We start from the raw sequence: 24239 nt of genomic DNA, 5'->3' as shown, positions 1-24239 counted from the left end.
ATGTCTTACTCGCGTATGTAGAGTCTTCATAGCATGGGCTACAGGCTTGCGAAATCAGCCATGTGTCCTAGTGTACAGGGCTGATTTGCGTATGCCCGAGTGTTTGTTTCTAGCCTGTCAGCCGATTTGCCTTAAAATACGAAAGGTCACAACTTGGTCTTTAATTTGATACAAGATAAAAGCATTTGGCACAACGAAGCAAGGGGAAACACGGTAACACTTTACAATAATGGGCATTAATTCCTCATGAATTCCGATAGTACAACACGGGGAAAACACATGAATGCATGATGTAATTCTTGTGAACTCATTTGTAATTCAAGTATGTGAATTCATCATGATGTAAAGACTCTTATTCATATGGAATTCTTTTTAAATCCCCAGGCGAGCGAGTAAGAGGGTATGAATTCATTATGATTCATGATTATTAAGGGTCTTCTTTTCTGCAGTATGTTCCTCATGAATTAATTCGTAATTCAACAAATGGTGTTAATCATGTGTACAAATCGGGACTGGCTATTTGAATAAAAGCAAACAAAATATATGGATTCATCTCAATTTTGAATTTTAAAATATATTTTTCTTGCAATAATCGGCGTTATGCCAAGTTACGTTTTCTCGTAAGGAATCGAGCTTATTTACAAGCTAATCACATGCACTTCATGTTTAAAGACAATTATTTTGACTTATTCATGTTTTTCTCCTAATGAACACTGCATGATCGAACAACTATAGTCAACTGAAATATGTGGGTATAGCCGCTTCATGCTTTGCTGTAAGGGCATACAATTATTGTTTTTAAATGTTAGCGCATGTATATACGTGTAAATATTGTAGCGATATCTGCTGCGTGTGTTCGCCACCAAAACAACAAATAATCGGACCGAGCCGTGTTTCCTGCAACAGGCTTTATTTTTCAAAACATTGTAATGCAGCTACACCCGTCTCTATCACTTCTGTCCTGTCCTACTTCTGCGGCGGACCGGGCGCCCCTATATATGCCCTCGGCCCGTGACGTCTCCCCCAATCACGGCGCCTAAGTTCCCGCGCTGCGCTGACCCATGAACGCGGAATTCAGTATTTCCCTCTGTCTAACAGTATTAATTACATTGTTCATTGTTTTCTTGTTTTACTCTGTTTTTAAAGTCTGTAAAGCGCTTTGAGCACCATCAAAAAAGCGCTGAATAAATAAAGGTATTATTATTATTGTTATTATTATGATCACTGAATGCCGTGGGACGCGTTGATGACCCAGCGGACCCGTGTGTGACTCGATTCACAGGCACATCGGGGCACCGTTTGTAGTAGTACATCCCAAACAGCATGAAACCCCTATACCTACATATTTTACTATACATTCTTGCCCCTAGACTAAGGACTTTACTATAATGGTCTGCTCATGCAGTGTTCATTACGAGATAACATGAATCAGTCATGACTTTCAAATAATTGGCTGTAAACATGAAGTGCATTAGCTTGTAAATAAGCATGATTCTTTACAAGAAAACGTAACGTGGCAAAACCCCGATTATTACAAGCAATAATACATTTTAAACCTCAAAATTGTGATGAATCCATACATTTTGTTTGCTTTTATTCAAATAGCCAGTCTCGATTTGTATTGAATTTGTATTTGTAATGAGTTCATACCCTCTTACTTGCTTGCCAGGGGGTTGTGAAAAACATGAATTCATGTGTGAAGACATATACATACATCTGAGTTCACAAGAATAACATCATGCATTCATGTGTTTTTCCTGTGTTGTACTATCGGAATTCATGAAGAATGAATGCCCATTATTGTAAAGTGTTACCAGAAACACAAACAGGAAAAATGCCAGTAGAGAATGGCTACCGCTGAGATTGTTTATTCAACAGTGAACAGGGCAATGTCAGGCTTTAACAACGAGACGAATGGCCATTCTGAGTGCTCTGAATTATGAACATCTACTTGGAGACTTTTCCGAAGAAGGGGATTAACTATAACACGGAAAGCAGACGAAACCGAATGTTAATTAGTATGCATTTTTGATATCAACAGTTAGCAGGTTAATTCTTGATATCAACAATTGTATTCTAGATATCAGCAATTATGGATTAAATGTCACAACGGCTTGCCATAAAAATGTCCCCAATTGAAACAAACGGCAGGTAACTGCTGCTCTTTTGGAGGTCCCGGTAGCGCATTAAAACAGCGGGCTCTCTAACCTTTGTGCCACTTCGCTGGGATTAGAGCTCTGGAGCAGAGATTTGTGGCTTTAATCCCAGGCAGGAGATACAGTTGCTGTACATTTGCGCAAGGTACAGTACAGATTGCTCCAATAGAAACACAACTGTACAAAGGGGTCAAGATCTGTTAAAACAATGCTATATGTTGTAAGTCATGTAATCATTTAGAATAAGCAGAGACAGGTCACAAAGTGAACTGATTAAAATAGGAATTTATAAAATGTACTATGCTTTGAATTGCTTTGTATTATGTAAATCTGAATTTGTATTGTTTGATGCCTCGTACTGAACTGTATGTTTGCACGTTGTATTGCGCTTATGTTTTGTAAGTCGCCTTGGCTAAGGGCGTCTGCCAATCAATAAATAATAATAATTATATACTACTACTACTACTAATAATAATGCAGGACTGGTCATCTGAAAATGGAGATTATAGCAATACAAATCAACAACCCTCTACGGCTTTTTAATGTTCATACAATTACAGACAACCCACGAAGAAATTGTCACACACATAAAACAACAAAAAACGCATTCACTTGCTTTGCAAGGTGTACTTTTAAATGTACGGGGGCTGCAACGTATAAAATCCCATTAAGAATCAAGCCTCTGCCACCAAGACTGTAAACCAACCAAATCTCCATCAGTTCCAGCGATCTAATCGCAATATTCAACTTTTGAAATAATTTCCAAATCACAAGTGTGTGAGAGGCTGTGGCGAATGAGTTTTAGGTAGTGCTGTCCGACTCGAGATGCTGCGCACCTGCTAGAAATGTGCGCCTTCATTGGAAATAAGCGGTTTCCGCCGCTGATGTAGGCGTTTCTAGGCGAATGCAAGTCTCTTGTTGTGACGGCCGAATTCATGAACATCTCCATGAATGAGTTTGAGATCCTTATTGATGTGCAGGTGCGTGAGATCAAAGTCATTTTTCTTTCATAGCGGAGCACAAATGTGTTTGGAGTAGTTTTAGCGCACTGAATGCTCGCTCACCTGTTGCTGTCGTGACCGGTATGGTATAGGAACACATTACAAACTAATCACTCTCATCGTAAGTCTGTACAGTTACATTTTCGTCCACGAGAAATCCGGCTATTTCGCGCAGTGCTCCTAACGCTCCTCGCTTAACTCCTGCAGCTCAGAGGAGCGCCTGGCGTACGCGGTCCGAACCCCGAAAAAGTCACTGCTTTTGTTCAAAATACATGGATTCGATTTTTGTACACGCCACCGTCTCCGCAGTCGCTACCAAAATGACAATGTCAGTTTATCTTCATTACGTCATTCTGTTTCGACTAGTTTCAAAGGGTTTGCGGCGTTTCGGCATAGGAGAAAAAGCCCAAGCCGATCTGGGATCACCTCCAGTTGACCCAAAATACAGCAAACGCAAAGGTACACACTCCTAGCTCGGATTCCCGCTCTGTGACGAATGTATACATCTCAAATCAAACCTCAGATTCGATGTAACAGACCCAACACTGCATAGTGGCATCAGATGATCGTTTCTATGGAAAAATATGTAAACGGCCACGGGCATGGCGCACGCATGCACAGGTTTCTCTTCGAGATAATGACGTTAGTTGAACAGGAAGTTAATCCCTCATAGGTTAATTCACATTTGCTTTGAATAGATGAACATGCAAAGCTGCTTTTCGAACAATAATTCGTGATCTACACATCTGATCTAACCGGGTAGCTTCGTGTCGGATGTAAGCGTTTGTAACCCCGTTCTCCTCCTGCAGTTTCTACGATACAGTGTCCTCCGATCAGCTGTAGGCTGCCAGCCCCGTGGCACTGTGGTGGGATGTTCTGAAAGTGGGAATCTTTTTCTGAACACGTGATTCCGAGCCCTCCAGGGCCTAATTTTCGGCATCACTAGCTGTAGGCACAAAAGCTGCAGAGATCCTGGAAAGCAGCAACACGCCAACTGCGAGCTAAAGGACAGTTTTAGACCAGCTGTAGTGGCCATGGATTGCCATCCTGCTGAACTTGGAGAGCAAAGAGGAAAGACACAGGGCATGGTCTGTTCTCAGCTTTATTGATCATTCACACAACAGTCAAGCTGTGGGTGAGCTTGCTCTCCTGTACAGCACAGTCCCCAGCACAGCAATGCACACCACAGCCACAGCAGCCACCACACCAGCCAGGACCACAACCTCAGCAGAGATGCCTGCAAAGAAAGCCCACCCCACTGGTCACTCACTTTAGGTCAAACCCAGACTACAGCAAGAGACCGCAACCTCTGGCTCCAATTTCAATAGGCCCCAGTACCTGCTTCTTTGCGGTCCTCTGCAGTCAGGGGAGACCTCTGGGCATTCGTCTCCACTGGAGGGATGGCATCCTGCGGCTTCTCCAGCACACGCACAAACACTGTGGCATCACCTTCCCATTCTGGAAGGTGGAGAGGCTTGGATCCAGCCACACATACTATACCCCAGTACCACACGCACAACCAGGCAAAGGATCCTTACCCTCCTTGAAAGCCAAGTCCCTCCTGTACCTCCCAAAGTACCTGGATTTAGAGACAGGGCTACAGCTGGAGTCACAGCAGCTACAGACCTGATCGCTCCCATCCACCGAGCTCCAGCTACAATAGGGATACAGCCATCAGGACGGAGACCCGGAGAAGGACACCAAGGGCCTCAAGCACCCTCCTCCCCCTCTACCTGTTGCCCACAGGGTAGCAGGCCTTGTCCAGGTTGTCCACAGCCTGGGAAGCAGCAGTCACCTTCAGGTGGCAGGTCATGTAGATCTGAGCAGAACAGACATTGGCACAGTTAGTGCACCCTGGGAGAGCTGCTTCAATGCCCAAGAAGCCACACAGTTGAGAAAGCAGAGGCCAACCAAGCCAAAGATGCAAAAGCAGTAGTCAAAAGCTCAGAGGCAGAGTGGCTGGGAGACTTACAGAGCTGTTGGCATCATTGTGGAACCTGAAGGCATCAAGCACCATCTGCAGCTTAGTGACGTCCTGAGGTCTTGGCATGAAGTGAGAACTGGAGCCCGTCACCTTGGCATCAATCAGGCAACTGGGGACAGGAGGAAATCCATGATCAGTCCCTGCTCGGAGTCGACACCCAACACCTGCAAGCACCCTGGCCATGCTTAGCTATGGGATCTCACTCACCCATAGTTCCCAATGAAAGTGTAACTGGGAGAAGAGGTCGGGTCAGAGGTCAAGGTGGCCACACAGCTGTCCACAAACAGCCGCAGGGGCACGTGGCTGGCCTGGTTGACGGAGGCTTGGATGTTCAGGACGTCCCCCAGGAAGTACACGTTGGAGGGTCTAGGGGAGCTCCAGTCATCTGCGGAGACGGGGAGCAGCATGAGGCCTCTACAGAGCAGAGCAGCACTCCAGTACACGGGAGGGTTAGAGCTGCATTAGGTTGGCCTCTACCAGTCATGAGCTGCAGGGAGAAGTCCAGGAGATCCTCCGCAGACTTGGTGGAGGTGTATGGGACCCAGGTTGGCTGCAGGGCATCGCTGCTCACATTGTGGAGCCTATGGAGCAGACAGCAATTACACACCGATCCTACAGCAGCTAGGCTGAAGCAGTACTGCAGCAGAGTCCTCACCGGAGGTAGTGACACTCGATGTGGACAACAGCAGGGTCGGTTCTCACGATGCCAGTGTTGGCAATCGGGGACGGGTGGTAGTTTAGGGAGAAGCTGTAAACCAGCTCGTCTTCGGTCATCTACAAGTGAAAGGCACAACGGTTAAGCTCAGGATGGTTTAACCCATTCACCGTGCGAGTCTACAGCCGTATTCTCCCCCCTCCCCTACTTACCGACAGGGCGCTGCCACAGCCCTGCAGCTCCGACTGGAAGACCAGGACCGTGTGGTTCTGCCCACTGAGCGCACAGCCTCCCAGCTGGATATCCGCAGCCTGGATCAGCTCGCCGGTACCGAACAGGTCTCTCTCCACCGACACCTGGATCGCGCTGTCCCCGCACTGTGCCCACACGACGGGGGAGACTTGCTGCTTGAACAGAGAAGAATCCACTCGCACAACGGCCTTGGCTCTGGCGGGAGGCTTGGCTCTGGCTGCAGGCTTGGCTCTCGCCCACTTAGAAACTCTGCCGGCGTCGCAGAGCCCAGCGAACACACACAGCACTAGCAGCCCACACCAAGAAGCCCTCGTACGTAGCATTGTGGCGAAAATACAAGAACAGCTCACAGATTCGCGATGCTTACCCAGCCCACACCGCCTCCTTCTATACACTGAGATGATCCCGCTCAGCGTGTCTCTCTGAGGAGACAGCGCGACATTTTCACGTGGAATTCGGCGACAAGTGGGGCTGCAACAGCAGCGGCGCGGATCCAGCGCGGATCCCAGTGCGTCCCGTCCTGCACAGGTGCAGCGAGTAGTGACGACGGAACCGATTTTGCCGCTGTGTGAGCGTGTTTCGTGCTGTCCCGACTTCATTTTTTAGGCTACAGAGAGCAGATGAGCAACACTCAATTCAATGCTGTTGGTACCACTACCAGTACTCCAGCTAATGATTATAATAGTAGCCTGTGAGTTCGTAGAACTAGGACCCTGCCACCTGCTTTCCTCCCCGCGATAGGTGGCCGTGTCGTCTTTTTAAATAATCCCTTATTGATGAATAATCTCACGATTCCACGCGAATCATGTCAATTAGTCAAGTTATCAACAGAATACCAGGTGCTGTATTGAATTTTGCAATACACCTCGAAGCATGTCATTTCATGCCTTTACTAGGGAACTGGGATTATCCGAGACAAACGCAGTCTCATTATTACAATTCAATGACAGTGTGCACAAGGATTTCTCAACACTGTGCCAGGGATGTAATTCACGGGTTGCAGATTGCCGTATCTGTGACACAGTCACTTGACTTCATTTTGTATTTGATATGTTTTCTTCAACATTCGTTTGCACCTTTTTATTTCACTAACTTAACATTCTTTAATTACTTTGAATTTGGCTCGATTGAACTTGGGAAATGGGTTGTCAACAGCGTTCATGGCGGTTTTAATTGAATTATCCATAGAGCTCGTGATTGGTGGAAAATACAACTTCATTACAATACAATTCATTGTAATGTACAATACAATTCATCATTTTACAATCTGCTCAAAACAATATTTCAAGAAATAGAAAATATATAGGCGTTGCTGATTGCTCTTTGCGGTTTAGTCCCTTATTGATGAATAATCTCACGATTCCACACGAATCATGTCAATTCATCAGTCGGACACGTTGAATATTGCGGCAGCAACTGTACACAATTATTGAAAGGGGGCATGCAACGCGTTTTGACCTCATATTCATTACGATTGGTCAGAATGTGTCATTACGTCATTTCAGTGTTTCATTTTACGAGTTGCTAGAATTCTGTACCTTCTCTCCGGGACATATAACATGTGTGTTCATCCCATTGCTGGCTTTCTCTTCAGCCTACGGTTTACACCTTCACAACCGTGACTACATTTACAATATTTAATGGTTCATAAATATATTCGTCATGAAAGTAAATGAAATTAGTTTAAGAATTCATGTATTAGCAGGCGTTATCCATGGCGATGTAGACGTATAACCTATAAGCTATACAAAAGCTCAAATATGATCACTTCAGACCCAACCGGAGTAACTGCAATACTATTCAATAACTTCAGAAAGACGGAGTCAGTAGAAGAGCAAATACGGGTTCAAGTCACCTACGGGGCAGAACAAATTGGAACAAATAATGTGACCGTTACATCAGCGTCCGATACCACTGTCTCAAGTATTGTAGATACAAGGCAGTTTAAGTGCAGGATTATACAGCAGGTATAAAAAGAACACATCGCATATTGTAGATCACGGACTCATTTGAAAAGTAGAATACAGCGCAGTGCCAAATTGAAACAAATGTCGAATTGTAAGGGGTTTTAAAGCAATCTGAATTGCACCGCGGTTAGGTTATTCGACTCCCCCCAGACTTAGTCTTTTATCCTTCACTAACCGAGTGAAATTCTAGTTTCACGATGGTTTACAGTGGTTTAAAATTCAAGTAATAAAAAAGACACTGTTTTCAACATTCATTATCATTGTATTTTAACCGTCAGAATTAACGGAGATTCTGTTAAATGTTATTTTACAGTTGTGAACACTGATTATACGGTAGTTTGTCATTAAAGAATAAACATATTTCAACCTTCACTATTACAGTTAGTTAATTAACCTTCAAAACTACAGAGATTTTTTACAGTGTGGATACAGGAAGCTTATTGGGATTTCTTCTTTGGATCTGGGCAACATGCCAATCAATACAGATCAAGCAAAAGACCAAGTTTAATCCACCTCAGGACTATACTCTCAGCAACCCCTCACACACGAAAGGGAATTCTGAGCAGCGGACACAAGGAGGGGCCACTTGTTGCCACCCCTGTAAAAGGCACAGTAGGGCCACGAGTACTACACACCGGTTGGCATGCATTACTAGAGGGAAGAGCAGCCACTGAACAGAGGGCCTGGAGTCAGGCTCTGGAGCACACGGCTGAAGGATCTTTGCAAGGCAAGAAGAAACGGAGCGAGTCAGACATTTCACAGTCCACATTTTATTCAAAAACCTGCTCCAGTTACAGTTGGGATGCCCGCATGTGGGGCCTGGCTCTCCACACAGCCGCCAGCACCACAGCACAGAGCACAAGCACCGTGAAGGCAGCCACGGTCAGCACACCATAGCCGAAAGCCTGGGGCACTGTGGAGACGGGAGAGGGACAGGCAGCTCACAAGGGTGCAGACATGAGAGGGCTGAGCGCCAGCAGAGTGTCAAAGCTCCCCTCCTCACCTTCACTGGGAGAAGCCCTCCTGTCCACAGCAGGGAGCTCAGAGGCAGTCAGGATCACTTCCCCACTGGACACCACGGCCATCTCCCTGGAGGCCCTCTGCACCGGGGCAACGGCTCTCCCTGAAGGGACAAGAGCAGCATTACAGAAGCAGCCCCTCCACTGGGGGAGCCTTAGGGAAAGATGCCAGTCCAGCTCACACTGGAACCGAGCCACTCACTCATTCTCTGGTTGCACGGAGTGACACAGCGGTCAGTAGCACTGGGTTGGCACACTGCTGCACTACAGTGGATGAACACCTGGGGGAGCACGAGATGCAGTACAATACAATGCCGCCATGGGGAATGTGGCGTTCCTTGGCCAATAGACCCTTACCTTCGCCTTCAGAGGGAGCTGGGAGCCAGCATCCACAAAAGTGAACATCTGCACGATGAAGCGCTTGTAGTGCGTTGGGTATGGCAGCCCTGAAGAGCCAGCCACAGGAACCAAGGTGGTCTGGTACTGGTCATCTCTGTACGGACACCTGGAAAGAGCACCACACATGGGTCAAGAGGTCTGCCTAAACCACCAACACAAGCTGGCCGGCAAGAGATACAGGGCTCCAGTTACCCAGCAACCAGCAGGCTCCACTGGGGCTGGCCGAGCGGGCTGGGGGTGGAAGTTGCCCAGCAGTCTTCCAGAGTCAGGACAATGTTGGGGTCGGTCCTATTCAGGATGCGAACCTCAACATACACAGGATCCCGCAGGACCTTGGTCACGGGGTAGTCCCCATCACCGTAGTAGGCGTCATACACAGCTTCTACAGGAGGAACGACGGAGAGCTTTAGGAAGCCAGCATGCATTGGAAACCAGTACATAGCATGGCCATGTACAAGGGCTCATCACAGTACCCGTTGCAATCCTGAGCTCCACACTGAGAGGTCCAGGGGCCACGACTGAAGGAGGAGGCGGGGCTGCAGTGTACACTACAGCCTCCACAGGAACAAGCTCACTGCCCGAATACTTGCACAGGAAGGTCAGCCTGGAAGGAGAAGCAGGCAGCCATTGGACCCAGTCGGGTACTGGCACATGGAGACGGCCACTGGGGAGCCCCACTTACTCATAGTAGCTGTCCCTGGTGATGGAGCCATCAGGCCCCTCCTGCACATCACGTTTAGAGGACATCGTGTTCTCGTACACCACATCGCCACCCTCACTCTGGAAGAGGGAAGCAGACCCTCACGTTATACAGCCAAGACAATCAGCACAAGGCGCTGCAATGCTCAGGCCAAAGCTGGGAACCGCTTCCTCACCTTCAGTGTGCTGCCACAGGCACTGACTGGGAACTGGAACAAGGCAAAGCCAGCAGTGGTGCCAACAGGGCTGCAGGGGGCGCCCTGACCCCCCAGCAGGCTGACGGTGTCAAGGCTCAGCGGAGGCCTGGTCACATTCCTGGGTACTACAACCACAAACTGACCATCCGTGGTGCATTGCACAGTCACTGGAGGGAGAGGGGAGAAGATTAGCAAAGCAATGCGCTCAGGAGCCGTTTGTACGAGATTTTGCCCATACCACTCACCCTCATTGCTGTAATAACAGGGCTGTCTTCCCCTCTGATCAAAGCAGCAGTTACTCGCTTCACAGTCGGCTCTACTGATTGCAGGGGCGCCACACGCCATTTTCTCGTTGTCACTAACCGAGCAGTTCTGACCCTGGGCTATAGACACGTCCACCGCAGCCGCCATCAGCAGACAGACAAGACTCCAGACCCGCACGCTCATCCCACACCTCTCCATTGTGCAACTCGGCAACGAAGTGCCGAGAAGCGGCGCTCCGCTCCTTAAATAATCCGGCGCCCTGATTGGCTCAGGGCTGGCCCTGGCGCAGCAGGCTGCACGAGGATTTCAGCCACCCCAGCGGGCCAGTCGGGCTCTTTGGTGGAGCTCTCGCTTTGCTGCCGCACAATCACTGTCAGATGCCACATCACTGTCTGTCGGCAAGCCCGCCGCGCCCCGCTGCGCTCACTTCACTGCCCCGGCTCTCAACGCACAGCTCCCCTACCTACTGAGCACTCATCTCCAAGACTTTCACAGCTTTTTAGAGAGAGTTCCGACTCATCATACGGTCGGTGTGCGACACTCGCAACAGTAGCAGTGAAGATGAATAACTGTATGACATTGTAACACGTCTTCTTCAGAGACAGTGAATGCTGGATTTTGAAAAGAACGGAAATGCAAAAGCACATTGAAATTGAGCATCGAGTTCAACTTTAAACGGACAGTGTGCCTCATCACGTCCTCCTTGTGACTTGGGACGAGAACACGATTTGATGCCCTGATTGCAACGAACCAATTACTTCCAGCGTCACCGAGTGCACTCTGAAAATGTATGGCAAGCAGTTGTGACATTTAATCCATCATTTCTAAAATCAAAAATACAATTGGTGATATCAAGAATGATCTGCTATTTTTGATATCACCAATTGTATTTTGGATTTCATAAACTGTATTTTTGATATCAGAAATTGAATTTTTGATATCAAAAATGCATACTAATTATAGCATCCGGTTCTATTTGTCATATCAAAAATGCATACTAATTATCATACGGTTCTATTTTTCATATCAAAAATGCATACTAATTGACGTCCGGTGATTTGAAACTCAACCCTTTACACTCCGCCCCATTATTTTCAGATCTTCCGCGATCGGAGAAATAAATTGTACGTTTTTCAAAACTATAAAATATACCAGAGACTGGAGAAACTAGAGACCGGGAGCTTTCAAACGATGTCTTACTCGCGTATGTAGAGTCTTCATAGCATGGGCTACAGGCTTGCGAAATCAGCCATGTGTCCTAGTGTACAGGGCTGATTTGCGTATGCCCGAGTGTTTGTTTCTAGCCTGTCAGCCGATTTGCCTTAAAATACGAAAGGTCACAACTTGGTCTTTAATTTGATACAAGATAAAAGCATATGGCACAACGAAGCAAGGGGAAACACGGTAACACTTTACAATAATGGGCATTAATTCCTCATGAATTCCGATAGTACAACACGGGGAAAACACATGAATGCATGATGTAATTCTTGTGAACTCATTTGTAATTCAAGTATGTGAATTCATCATGATGTAAAGACTCTTATTCATATGGAATTCTTTTTTAATCCCCTGGCGAGCGAGTAAGAGGGTATGAATTCATTATGATTCATGATTATTAAGGGTCTTCTTTTCTGCAGTATGTTCCTCATGAATTAATTCGTAATTCAACAAATGGTGTTAATCATGTGTACAAATCGGGACTGGCTATTTGAATAAAAGCAAACAAAATATATGGATTCATCTCAATTTTGAATTTTAAAATATATTTTTCTTGCAATAATCGGCGTTATGCCAAGTTACGTTTTCTCGTAAGGAATCGAGCTTATTTACAAGCTAATCACATGCACTTCATGTTTAAAGACAATTATTTTGAAGTCATGACTTATTCATGTTTTTCTCCTAATGAACACTGCATGATCGAACAACTATAGTCAACTGAAATATGTGGGTATAGCCGCTTCATGCTTTGCTGTAAGGGCATACAATTATTGTTTTTAAATGTTAGCGCATGTATATACGTGTAAATATTGTAGCGATATCTGCTGCGTGTGTTCGCCACCAAAACAACAAATAATCGGACCGAGCCGTGTTTCCTGCAACAGGCTTTATTTTTCAAAACATTGTAATGCAGCTACACCCGTCTCTATCACTTCTGTCCTGTCCTACTTCTGCGGCGGACCGGGCGCCCCTATATATGCCCTCGGCCCGTGACGTCTCCCCCAATCACGGCGCCTAAGTTCCCGCGCTGCGCTGACCCATGAACGCGGAATTCAGTATTTCCCTCTGTCTAACAGTAATAATTACATTGTTCATTGTTTTCTTGTTTTACTCTGTTTTTAAAGTCTGTAAAGCGCTTTGAGCACCATCAAAAAAGCGCTGAATAAATAAAGGTATTATTATTATTGTTATTATTATGATCACTGAATGCCGTGGGACGCGTTGATGACCCAGCGGACCCGTGTGTGACTCGATTCACAGGCACATCGGGGCACCGTTTGTAGTAGTACATCCCAAACAGCATGAAACCCCTATACCTACATATTTTACTATACATTCTTGCCCCTAGACTAAGGACTTTACTATAATGCTCTGCTCATGCAGTGTTCATTACGAGATAACATGAATCAGTCATGACTTTCAAATAATTGGCTGTAAACATGAAGTGCATTAGCTTGTAAATAAGCATGATTCTTTACAAGAAAACGTAACGTGACAGAACCCCGATTATTACAAGCAATAATACATTTTAAACCTCAAAATTGTGATGAATCCATACATTTTGTTTGCTTTTATTCAAATAGCCAGTCTCGATTTGTATTGAATTTGTATTTGTAATGAGTTCATACCCTCTTACTTGCTTGCCAGGGGGTTGTGAAAAACATGAATTCATGTGTGAAGACATATACATACATCTGAGTTCACAAGAATAACATCATGCATTCATGTGTTTTTCCTGTGTTGTACTATCGGAATTCATGAAGAATGAATGCCCATTATTGTAAAGTGTTACCAGAAACACAAACAGGAAAAATGCCAGTAGAGAATGGCTACCGCTGAGATTGTTTATTCAACAGTGAACAGGGCAATGTCAGGCTTTAACAACGAGACGAATGGCCATTCTGAGTGCTCTGAATTATGAACATCTACTTGGGGACTTTTCCGAAGAAGGGGATTAACTATAACACGGAAAGCAGACGAAACCGAATGTTAATTAGTATGCATTTTTGATATCAAAAATACATTTGTTGATATCAACAGTTAGCAGGTTAATTCTTGATATCAACAATTGTATTCTAGATATCAGCAATTATGGGTTAAATGTCACAACGGCTTGCCATAAAAATGTCCCCAATTGAAACAAACGGCAGGTAACTGCTGCTCTTTTGGAGGTCCCGGTAGCGCATTAAAACAGCGGGCTCTCTAACCTTTGTGCCACTTCGCTGGGATTAGAGCTCTGGAGCAGAGATTTGTGGCTTTAATCCCAGGCAGGAGATACAGTTGCTGTACGTTTGCGCAAGGTACAGTACAGATTGCTCCAATAGAAACACAACTGTACAAAGGGGTCAAGATCTGTTAAAACAATGCTATATGTTGTAAGTCATGTAATCATTTAGAATAAGCAGAGACAGGTCACAAAGTGAACTGATTAAAATAGGAATTTATAAAATGTACTATGCTTTGAATTGCTTTGTATTATGTAAATCTGAATTTGTATTGTTTGATGCCTCGTACTGAACTCTATGTTTGCACGTTGTATTGCGCTTATGTTTTGTAAGTCGCCTTGGCTAAGGGCGTCTGCCAATCAATAATAATAATAATTATATACTACTACTACTACTAATAATAATGCAGGACTGGTCATCTGAAAATGGAGATTATAGCAATACAAATCAACAACCCTCTACGGCTATTTAATGTTCATACAATTACAGACAACCCACGAAGAAATTGTCACACACATAAAACAACAAAAAACGCATTCACTTGCTTTGCAAGGTGTACCTTTAAATGTACGGGGGCTGCAACGTATAAAATCCCATTAAGAATCAAGCCTCTGCCACTAAGACTGTAAACCAACCAAATCTCCATCAGTTCCAGCGATCTAATCGCAATATTCAACTTTTGAAATAATTTCCAAATCACAAGTGTGTGAGAGGCTGTGGCGAATGAGTTTTAGGTAGTGCTGTCCGACTCGAGATGCTGCGCACCTGCTAGAAATGTGCGCCTTCATTGGAAATAAGCGGTTTCCGCCGCTGATGTAGGCGTTTCTAGGCGAATGCAAGTCTCTTGTTGTGACGGCCGAATTCATGAACATCTCCATGAATGAGTTTGAGATCCTTATTGATGTGCAGGTGCCTGAGATCAAAGTCATTTTTCTTTCATAGCGGAGCACAAATGTGTTTGGAGTAGTTTTAGCGCACTGAATGCTCGCTCACCTGTTGCTGTCGTGACCGGTATGGTATAGGAACACATTACAAACTAATCACTCTCATCGTAAGTCTGTACAGTTACATTTTCGTCCACGAGAAATCCGGCTATTTCGCGCAGTGCTCCTAACGCTCCTCGGTTAACTCCTGCAGCTCAGAGGAGCGCCTGGCGTACGCGGTCCGAACCCCGAAAAAGTCACTGCTTTTGTTCAAAATACATGTATTCGATTTTTGTATACGCCACCGTCTCCGCAGTCGCTACCAAAATGACAATGTCAGTTTATCTTCATTACGTCATTCTGTTTCGACTAGTTTCAAAGGGTTTGCGGCGTTTCGGCATAGGAGAAAAAGCCCAAGCCGATCTGGGATCACCTCCAGTTGACCCAAAATACAGCAAACGCAAAGGTACACACTCCTAGCTCGGATTCCCGCTCTGTGACGAATGTATACATCTCAAATCAAACCTCAGATTCGATGTAACAGACCCAACACTGCATAGTGGCATCAGATGATCGTTTCTATGGAAAAATATGTAAACGGCCACGGGCATGGCGCACGCATGCACAGGTTTCTCTTCGAGATAATGACGTTAGTTGAACAGGAAGTTAATCCCTCATAGGTTAATTCACATTTGCTTTGAATAGATTAACATGCAAAGCTGCTTTTCGAACAATAATTCGTGATCTACACATCTGATCTAACCGGGTAGCTTCGTGTCGGATGTAAGCGTTTGTAACCCCGTTCTCCTCCTGCAGTTTCTACGATACAGTGTCCTCCGATCAGCTGTAGGCTGCCAGCCCCGTGGCACTGTGGTGCGATGTTCTGAAAGTGGGAATCTTTTTCTGAACACGTGATTTCGAGCCCTCCAGGGCCTAATTTTCGGCATCACTAGCTGTAGGCACAAAAGCTGCAGAGATCCTGGAAAGCAGCAACACGCCAACTGCGAGCTAAAGGACAGTTTTAGACCAGCTGTAGTGGCCATGGATTGCCATCCTGCTGAACTTGGAGAGCAAACAGGAAAGACACAGGGCATGGTCTGTTCTCAGCTTTATTGATCATTCACACAACAGTCAAGCTGTGGGTGAGCTTGCTCTCCTGTACAGCACAGTCCCCAGCACAGCAATGCACACCACAGCCACAGCAGCCACCACACCAGCCAGGAGCACAACCTCAGCAGAGATGCCTGCAAAGAAAGCCCACCCCACTGGTCACTCACTTTAGGTCAAACCCAGACTACAGCAAGAGACCGCAACCTCTGGCTCCAATTTCAATAGGCCCCAGTACCTGCTTCTTTGCGGTCCTCTGCAGTCAGGGGAGACCTCTGGGCATTCGTCTCCACTGGAGGGATGGCATCCTGCGGCTTCTCCAGCACACGCACAAACACTGTGGCATCACCTTCCCATTCTGGAAGGTGGAGAGGCTTGGATCCAGCCACACATACTATACCCCAGTACCACACGCACAACCAGGCAAAGGATCCTTACCCTCCTTGAAAGCCAAGTCCCTCCTGTACCTCCCAAAGTACCTGGATTTAGAGACAGGGCTACAGCTGGAGTCACAGCAGCTACAGACCTGATCGCTCCCATCCACCGAGCTCCAGCTACAATAGGGATACAGCCATCAGGACGGAGACCCGGAGAAGGACACCAAGGGCCTCAAGCACCCTCCTCCCCCTCTACCTGTTGCCCACAGGGTAGCAGGCCTTGTCCAGGTTGTCCACAGCCTGGGAAGCAGCAGTCACCTTCAGGTGGCAGGTCATGTAGATCTGAGCAGAACAGACATTGGCACAGTTAGTGCACCCTGGGAGAGCTGCTTCAATGCCCAAGAAGCCACACAGTTGAGAAAGCAGAGGCCAACCAAGCCAAAGATGCAAAAGCAGTAGTCAAAAGCTCAGAGGCAGAGTGGCTGGGAGACTTACAGAGCTGTTGGCATCATTGTGGAACCTGAAGGCATCAAGCACCATCTGCAGCTTAGTGACGTCCTGAGGTCTTGGCATGAAGTGAGAACTGGAGCCCGTCACCTTGGCATCAATCAGGCAACTGGGGACAGGAGGAAATCCATGATCAGTCCCTGCTCGGAGTCGACACCCAACACCTGCAAGCACCCTGGCCATGCTTAGCTATGGGATCTCACTCACCCATAGTTCCCAATGAAAGTGTAACTGGGAGAAGAGGTCGGGTCAGAGGTCAAGGTGGCCACACAGCTGTCCACAAACAGCCGCAGGGGCACGTGGCTGGCCTGGTTGACGGAGGCTTGGATGTTCAGGACGTCCCCCAGGAAGTACACGTTGGAGGGTCTAGGGGAGCTCCAGTCATCTGCGGAGACGGGGAGCAGCATGAGGCCTCTACAGAGCAGAGCAGCACTCCAGTACACGGGAGGGTTAGAGCTGCATTAGGTTGGCCTCTACCAGTCATGAGCTGCAGGGAGAAGTCCAGGAGATCCTCCGCAGACTTGGTGGAGGTGTATGGGACCCAGGTTGGCTGCAGGGCATCGCTGCTCACATTGTGGAGCCTATGGAGCAGACAGCAATTACACACCGATCCTACAGCAGCTAGGCTGAAGCAGTACTGCAGCAGAGTCCTCACCGGAGGTAGTGACACTCGATGTGGACAACAGCAGGGTCGGTTCTCACGATGCCAGTGTTGGCAATCGGGGACGGGTGGTAGTTTAGGGAGAAGCTGTAAACCAGCTCGTCTTCGGTCATCTACAAGTGAAAGGCACAACGGTTAAGCTCAGGATGGTTTAACCCATTCACCGTGCGAGTCTACAGCCGTATTCTCCCCCCTCCCCTACTTACCGACAGGGCGCTGCCACAGCCCTGCAGCTCCGACTGGAAGACCAGGACCGTGTCGTTCTGCCCACTGAGCGCACAGCCTCCCAGCTGGATATCCGCAGCCTGGATCAGCTCGCCGGTACCGAACAGGTCTCTCTCCACCGACACCTGGATCGCGCTGTCCCCGCACTGTGCCCACACGACGGGGGAGACTTGCTGCTTGAACAGAGAAGAATCCACTCGCACAACGGCCTTGGCTCTGGCGGGAGGCTTGGCTCTGGCTGCAGGCTTGGCTCTCGCCCACTTAGAAACTCTGCCGGCGTCGCAGAGCCCAGCGAACACACACAGCACTAGCAGCCCACACCAAGAAGCCCTCGTACGTAGCATTGTGGCGAAAATACAAGAACAGCTCACAGATTCGCGATGCTTACCCAGCCCACACCGCCTCCTTTTATACACTGAGATGATCCCGCTCAGCGTGTCTCTCTGAGGAGACAGCGCGACATTTTCACGTGGAATTCGGCGACAAGTGGGGCTGCAACAGCAGCGGCGCGGATCCAGCGCGGATCCCAGTGCGTCCCGTCCTGCACAGGTGCAGCGAGTAGTGACGACGGAACCGATTTTGCCGCTGTGTGAGCGTGTTTCGTGCTGTCCCGACTTCATTTTTTAGGCTACAGAGAGCAGATGAGCAACACTCAATTCAATGCTGTTGGTACCACTACCAGTACTCCAGCTAATGATTATAATAGTAGCCTGTGAGTTCGTAGAACTAGGACCCTGCCACCTGCTTTCCTCCCCGCGATAGGTGGCCGTGTCGTCTTTTTAAATAATCCCTTATTGATGAATAATCTCACGATTCCACGCGAATCATGTCAATTAGTCAAGTTATCAACAGAATACCAGGTGCTGTATTGAATTTTGCAATACACCTCGAAGCATGTCATTTCATGCCTTTACTAGGGAACTGGGATTATCCGAGACAAACGCAGTCTCATTATTACAATTCAATGACAGTGTGCACAAGGATTTCTCAACACTGTGCCAGGGATGTAATTCACGGGTTGCAGATTGCCGTATCTGTGACACAGTCACTTGACTTCATTTTGTATTTGATATGTTTTCTTCAACATTCGTTTGCACCTTTTTATTTCACTAACTTAACATTCTTTAATTACTTTGAATTTGGCTCGATTGAACTTGGGAAATGGGTTGTCAACAGCGTTCATGGCGGTTTTAATTGAATTATCCATAGAGCTCGTGATTGGTGGAAAATACAACTTCATTACAATACAATTCATTGTAATGTACAATACAATTCATCATTTTACAATCTGCTCAAAACAATATTTCAAGAAATAGAAAATATATAGGCGTTGCTGATTGCTCTTTGCGGTTTAGTCCCTTATTGATGAATAATCTCACGATTCCACACGAATCATGTCAATTCATCAGTCGGACACGTTGAATATTGCGGCAGCAACTGTACACAATTATTGAAAGGGGGCATGCAACGCGTTTTGACCTCATATTCATTACGATTGGTCAGAATGTGTCATTACGTCATTTCAGTGTTTCATTTTACGAGTTGCTAGAATTCTGTACCTTCTCTCCGGGACATATAACATGTGTGTTCATCCCATTGCTGGCTTTCTCTTCAGCCTACGGTTTACACCTTCACAACCGTGACTACATTTACAATATTTAATGGTTCATAAATATATTCGTCATGAAAGTAAATGAAATTAGTTTAAGAATTCATGTATTAGCAGGCGTTATCCATGGCGATGTAGACGTATAACCTATAAGCTATACAAAAGCTCAAATATGATCACTTCAGACCCAACCGGAGTAACTGCAATACTATTCAATAACTTCAGAAAGACGGAGTCAGTAGAAGAGCAAATACGGGTTCAAGTCACCTACGGGGCAGAACAAATTGGAACAAATAATGTGACCGTTACATCAGCGTCCGATACCACTGTCTCAAGTATTGTAGATACAAGGCAGTTTAAGTGCAGGATTATACAGCAGGTATAAAAAGAACACATCGCATATTGTAGATCACGGACTCATTTGAAAAGTAGAATACAGCGCAGTGCCAAATTGAAACAAATGTCGAATTGTAAGGGGTTTTAAAGCAATCTGAATTGCACCGCGGTTAGGTTATTCGACTCCCCCCAGACTTACAGTCTTTTATCCTTCACTAACCGAGTGAAATTCTAGTTTCACGATGGTTTACAGTGGTTTAAAATTCAAGTAATAAAAAAGACACTGTTTTCAACATTCATTATCATTGTATTTTAACCGTCAGAATTAACGGAGATTCTGTTAAATGTTATTTTACAGTTGTGAACACTGATTATACGGTAGTTTGTCATTAAAGAATAAACATATTTCAACCTTCACTATTACAGTTAGTTAATTAACCTTCAAAACTACAGAGATTTTTTACAGTGTGGATACAGGAAGCTTATTGGGATTTCTTCTTTGGATCTGGGCAACATGCCAATCAATACAGATCAAGCAAAAGACCAAGTTTAATCCACCTCAGGACTATACTCTCAGCAACCCCTCACACACGAAAGGGAATTCTGAGCAGCGGACACAAGGAGGGGCCACTTGTTGCCACCCCTGTAAAAGGCACAGTAGGGCCACGAATACTACTCACCGGTTGGCGTGCATTACTAGAGGGAAGAGCAGCCACTGAACAGAGGGCCTGGAGTCAGGCTCTGGAGCACACGGCTGAAGGATCTTTGCAAGGCAAGAAGAAACGGAGCGAGTCAGACATTTCACAGTCCACATTTTATTCAAAAACCTGCTCCAGTTACAGTTGGGATGCCCGCATGTGGGGCCTGGCTCTCCACACAGCCGCCAGCACCACAGCACAGAGCACAAGCACCGTGAAGGCAGCCACGGTCAGCACACCATAGCCGAAAGCCTGGGGCACTGTGGAGACGGGAGAGGGACAGGCAGCTCACAAGGGTGCAGACATGAGAGGGCTGAGCGCCAGCAGAGTGTCAAAGCTCCCCTCCTCACCTTCACTGGGAGAAGCCCTCCTGTCCACAGCAGGGAGCTCAGAGGCAGTCAGGATCACTTCCCCACTGGACACCACGGCCATCTCCCTGGAGGCCCTCTGCACCGGGGCAACAGCTCTCCCTGAAGGGACAAGAGCAGCATTACAGAAGCAGCCCCTCCACTGGGGGAGCCTTAGGGAAAGATGCCAGTCCAGCTCACACTGGAACCGAGCCACTCACTCATTCTCTGGTTGCACGGAGTGACACAGCGGTCAGTAGCACTGGGTTGGCACACTGCTGCACTACAGTGGATGAACACCTGGGGGAGCACGAGATGCAGTACAATACAATGCCGCCATGGGGAATGTGGCGTTCCTTGGCCAATAGACCCTTACCTTCGCCTTCAGAGGGAGCTGGGAGCCAGCATCCACAAAAGTGAACATCTGCACGATGAAGCGCTTGTAGTGCGTTGGGTATGGCAGCCCTGAAGAGCCAGCCACAGGAACCAAGGTGGTCTGGTACTGGTCATCTCTGTACGGACACCTGGAAAGAGCACCACACATGGGTCAAGAGGTCTGCCTAAACCACCAACACAAGCTGGCCGGCAAGAGATACAGGGCTCCAGTTACCCAGCAACCAGCAGGCTCCACTGGGGCTGGCCGAGCGGGCTGGGGGTGGAAGTTGCCCAGCAGTCTTCCAGAGTCAGGACAATGTTGGGGTCGGTCCTATTCAGGATGCGAACCTCAACATACACAGGATCCCGCAGGACCTTGGTCACGGGGTAGTCCCCATCACCGTAGTAGGCGTCATACACAGCTTCTACAGGAGGAACGACGGAGAGCTTTAGGAAGCCAGCATGCATTGGAAACCAGTACATAGCATGGCCATGTACAAGGGCTCATCACAGTACCCGTTGCAATCCTGAGCTCCACACTGAGAGGTCCAGGGGCCACGACTGAAGGAGGAGGCGGGGCTGCAGTGTACACTACAGCCTCCACAGGAACAAGCTCACTGCCCGAATACTTGCACAGGAAGGTCAGCCTGGAAGGAGAAGCAGGCAGCCATTGGACCCAGTCGGGTACTGGCACATGGAGACGGCCACTGGGGAGCCCCACTTACTCATAGTAGCTGTCCCTGGTGATGGAGCCATCAGGCCCCTCCTGCACATCACGTTTAGAGGACATCGTGTTCTCGTACACCACATCGCCACCCTCACTCTGGAAGAGGGAAGCAGACCCTCACGTTATACAGCCAAGACAATCAGCACAAGGCGCTGCAATGCTCAGGCCAAAGCTGGGAACCGCTTCCTCACCTTCAGTGTGCTGCCACAGGCACTGACTGGGAACTGGAACAAGGCAAAGCCAGCAGTGGTGCCAACAGGGCTGCAGGGGGCGCCCTGACCCCCCAGCAGGCTGACGGTGTCAAGGCTCAGCGGAGGCCTGGTCACATTCCTGGGTACTACAACCACAAACTGACCATCCGTGGTGCATTGCACAGTCACTGGAGGGAGAGGGGAGAAGATTAGCAAAGCAATGCGCTCAGGAGCCGTTTGTACGAGATTTTGCCCATACCACTCACCCTCATTGCTGTAATAACAGGGCTGTCTTCCCCTCTGATCAAAGCAGCAGTTACTCGCTTCACAGTCGGCTCTACTGATTGCAGGGGCGCCACACGCCATTTTCTCGTTGTCACTAACCGAGCAGTTCTGACCCTGGGCTATAGACACGTCCACCGCAGCCGCCATCAGCAGACAGACAAGACTCCAGACCCGCACGCTCATCCCAGACCTGTCCATTGTGCAACTCGGCAACGAAGTGCCGAGAAGCGGCGCTCCGCTCCTTAAATAATCCGGCGCCCTGATTGGCTCAGGGCTGGCCCTGGCGCAGCAGGCTGCACGAGGATTTCAGCCACCCCAGCGGGCCAGTCGGGCTCTTTGGTGGAGCTCTCGCTTTGCTGCCGCACAATCACTGTCAGATGCCACATCACTGTCTGTCGGCAAGCCCGCCGCGCCCCGCTGCGCTCACTTCACTGCCCCGGCTCTCAACGCACAGCTCCCCTACCTACTGAGCACTCATCTCCAAGACTTTCACAGCTTTTTAGAGAGAGTTCCGACTCATCATACGGTCGGTGTGCGACACTCGCAACACTAGCAGTGAAGATGAATAGCTGTATGACATTGTAACACGTCTTCTTCAGAGACAGTGAATGCTGGATTTTGAAAAGAACGGAAATGCAAAAGCACATTGAAATTGAGCATCGAGTTCAACTTTAAACGGACAGTGTGCCTCATCACGTCCTCCTTGTGACTTGGGACGAGAACACGATTTGATGCCCTGATTGCAACGAACCAATTACTTCCAGCGTCACCGAGTGCACTCTGAAAATGTATGGCAAGCAGTTGTGACATTTAATCCATCATTTCTAAAATCAAAAATACAATTGGTGATATCAAGAATGATCTGCTATTTTTGATATCACCAATTGTATTTTGGATTTCATAAACTGTATTTTTGATATCAGAAATTGAATTTTTGCAATCAAAAATGCATACTAATTATAGCATCCGGTTCTATTTGTCATATCAAAAATGCATACTAATTATCATACGGTTCTATTTGTCATATCAAAAATGCATACTAATTGACGTCCGGTGATTTGAAACTCAACCCTTTACACTCCGCCCCATTATTTTCAGATCTTCCGCGATCGGAGAAATAAATTGTACGTTTTTCAAAACTATAAAATATACCAGAGACTGGAGAAACTAGAGACCGGGAGCTTTCAAACGATGTCTTACTCGCGTATGTAGAGTCTTCATAGCATGGGCTACAGGCTTGCGAAATCAGCCATGTGTCCTAGTGTACAGGGCTGATTTGCGTATGCCCGAGTGTTTGTTTCTAGCCTGTCAGCCGATTTGCCTTAAAATACGAAAGGTCACAACTTGGTCTTTAATTTGATACAAGATAAAAGCATTTGGCACAACGAAGCAAGGGGAAACACGGTAACACTTTACAATAATGGGCATTAATTCCTCATGAATTCCGATAGTACAACACGGGGAAAACACATGAATGCATGATGTAATTCTTGTGAACTCATTTGTAATTCAAGTATGTGAATTCATCATGATGTAAAGACTCTTATTCATATGGAATTCTTTTTTAATCCCCAGGCGAGCGAGTAAGAGGGTATGAATTCATTATGATTCATGATTATTAAGGGTCTTCTTTTCTGCAGTATGTTCCTCATGAATTAATTCGTAATTCAACAAATGGTGTTAATCATGTGTACAAATCGGGACTGGCTATTTGAATAAAAGCAAACAAAATATATGGATTCATCTCAATTTTGAATTTTAAAATATATTTTTCTTGCAATAATCGGCGTTATGCCAAGTTACGTTTTCTCGTAAGGAATCGAGCTTATTTA

General features: G+C 46.9%; 3 protein-coding genes and 1 long non-coding RNA gene across 4 annotated transcripts; all 4 read right to left on the bottom strand.

Moving 5' to 3' along the window:
- Nucleotides 1-4245: 4245 nt before the first annotated feature.
- Nucleotides 4246-4974, bottom strand: LOC136719251 (uncharacterized). Its single transcript, XR_010805391.1, has 2 exons — nt 4496-4974; nt 4246-4394 (listed from the first exon to the last, which is right to left on the bottom strand). It is a non-coding gene; the product is annotated as an uncharacterized LOC136719251 (long non-coding RNA).
- Nucleotides 4975-5093: 119 nt separating this feature from the next.
- On the bottom strand, nt 5094-6371 carry LOC136719405 (zona pellucida sperm-binding protein 3-like). The gene is made up of 5 exons (XM_066697328.1): nt 6009-6371; nt 5797-5915; nt 5619-5722; nt 5349-5526; nt 5094-5250 (listed from the first exon to the last, which is right to left on the bottom strand). Exons 1-5 carry the CDS (start codon nt 6369-6371, stop codon nt 5094-5096), a joined length of 921 nt encoding a protein of 306 aa, XP_066553425.1.
- A 2394-nt stretch (nt 6372-8765) lies between these two features.
- Nucleotides 8766-10791, bottom strand: LOC136719404 (zona pellucida sperm-binding protein 4-like). The gene is made up of 8 exons (XM_066697327.1): nt 10629-10791; nt 10309-10496; nt 10168-10213; nt 9907-10110; nt 9626-9815; nt 9392-9539; nt 9237-9315; nt 8766-9138 (listed from the first exon to the last, which is right to left on the bottom strand). The coding sequence occupies exons 1-8, from the start codon at nt 10789-10791 to the stop codon at nt 8957-8959; spliced, it is 1200 nt and encodes a 399-aa protein (XP_066553424.1). The 3' UTR covers nt 8766-8956.
- A 9788-nt stretch (nt 10792-20579) lies between these two features.
- On the bottom strand, nt 20580-22605 carry LOC136719402 (zona pellucida sperm-binding protein 4-like). Its single transcript, XM_066697326.1, has 8 exons — nt 22443-22605; nt 22123-22310; nt 21982-22027; nt 21721-21924; nt 21440-21629; nt 21206-21353; nt 21051-21129; nt 20580-20952 (listed from the first exon to the last, which is right to left on the bottom strand). The coding sequence occupies exons 1-8, from the start codon at nt 22603-22605 to the stop codon at nt 20771-20773; spliced, it is 1200 nt and encodes a 399-aa protein (XP_066553423.1). The 3' UTR covers nt 20580-20770.
- Between the last annotated feature and the right edge of the window lie 1634 nt (nt 22606-24239).

The sequence above is a fragment of the Amia ocellicauda genome, chromosome 23, assembly GCF_036373705.1.
Source record: "Amia ocellicauda isolate fAmiCal2 chromosome 23, fAmiCal2.hap1, whole genome shotgun sequence".
NCBI lineage: Eukaryota > Metazoa > Chordata > Actinopteri > Amiiformes > Amiidae > Amia > Amia ocellicauda.
This window is presented reverse-complemented; position numbering and strand designations above follow the sequence as displayed.

Excerpts from the sequence above, each read along its gene's own strand:
- LOC136719405 (XM_066697328.1), bottom strand. The coding sequence starts at position 6,371 with ATGCTACGTACGAGGGCTTCTTGGTGTGGGCTGCTAGTGCTGTGTGTG. Across the intron at positions 5,723-5,796 it reads ATCGAGTGTCACTACCTCCG|GCTCCACAATGTGAGCAGCG; the intron begins GTGAGGACTCTG and ends TCTGCTCCATAG. Across the intron at positions 5,527-5,618 it reads CTCCCTGCAGCTCATGACTG|ATGACTGGAGCTCCCCTAGA; the intron begins GTAGAGGCCAAC and ends CCGTCTCCGCAG.
- LOC136719404 (XM_066697327.1), bottom strand. The coding sequence starts at position 10,791 with ATGGAGAGGTGTGGGATGAGCGTGCGGGTCTGGAGTCTTGTCTGTCTG. Across the intron at positions 10,497-10,628 it reads TAGAGCCGACTGTGAAGCGA|TGACTGTGCAATGCACCACG; the intron begins GTAACTGCTGCT and ends CTCTCCCTCCAG. Across the intron at positions 9,816-9,906 it reads GGAGCTCAGGATTGCAACGG|AAGCTGTGTATGACGCCTAC; the intron begins GTACTGTGATGA and ends TTCCTCCTGTAG.
- LOC136719402 (XM_066697326.1), bottom strand. The coding sequence starts at position 22,605 with ATGGACAGGTCTGGGATGAGCGTGCGGGTCTGGAGTCTTGTCTGTCTG. Across the intron at positions 21,354-21,439 it reads TGGAGCCTGCTGGTTGCTGG|GTGTCCGTACAGAGATGACC; the intron begins GTAACTGGAGCC and ends TGCTCTTTCCAG. Across the intron at positions 20,953-21,050 it reads TCCGTGCAACCAGAGAATGA|GGAGAGCTGTTGCCCCGGTG; the intron begins GTGAGTGGCTCG and ends TTGTCCCTTCAG.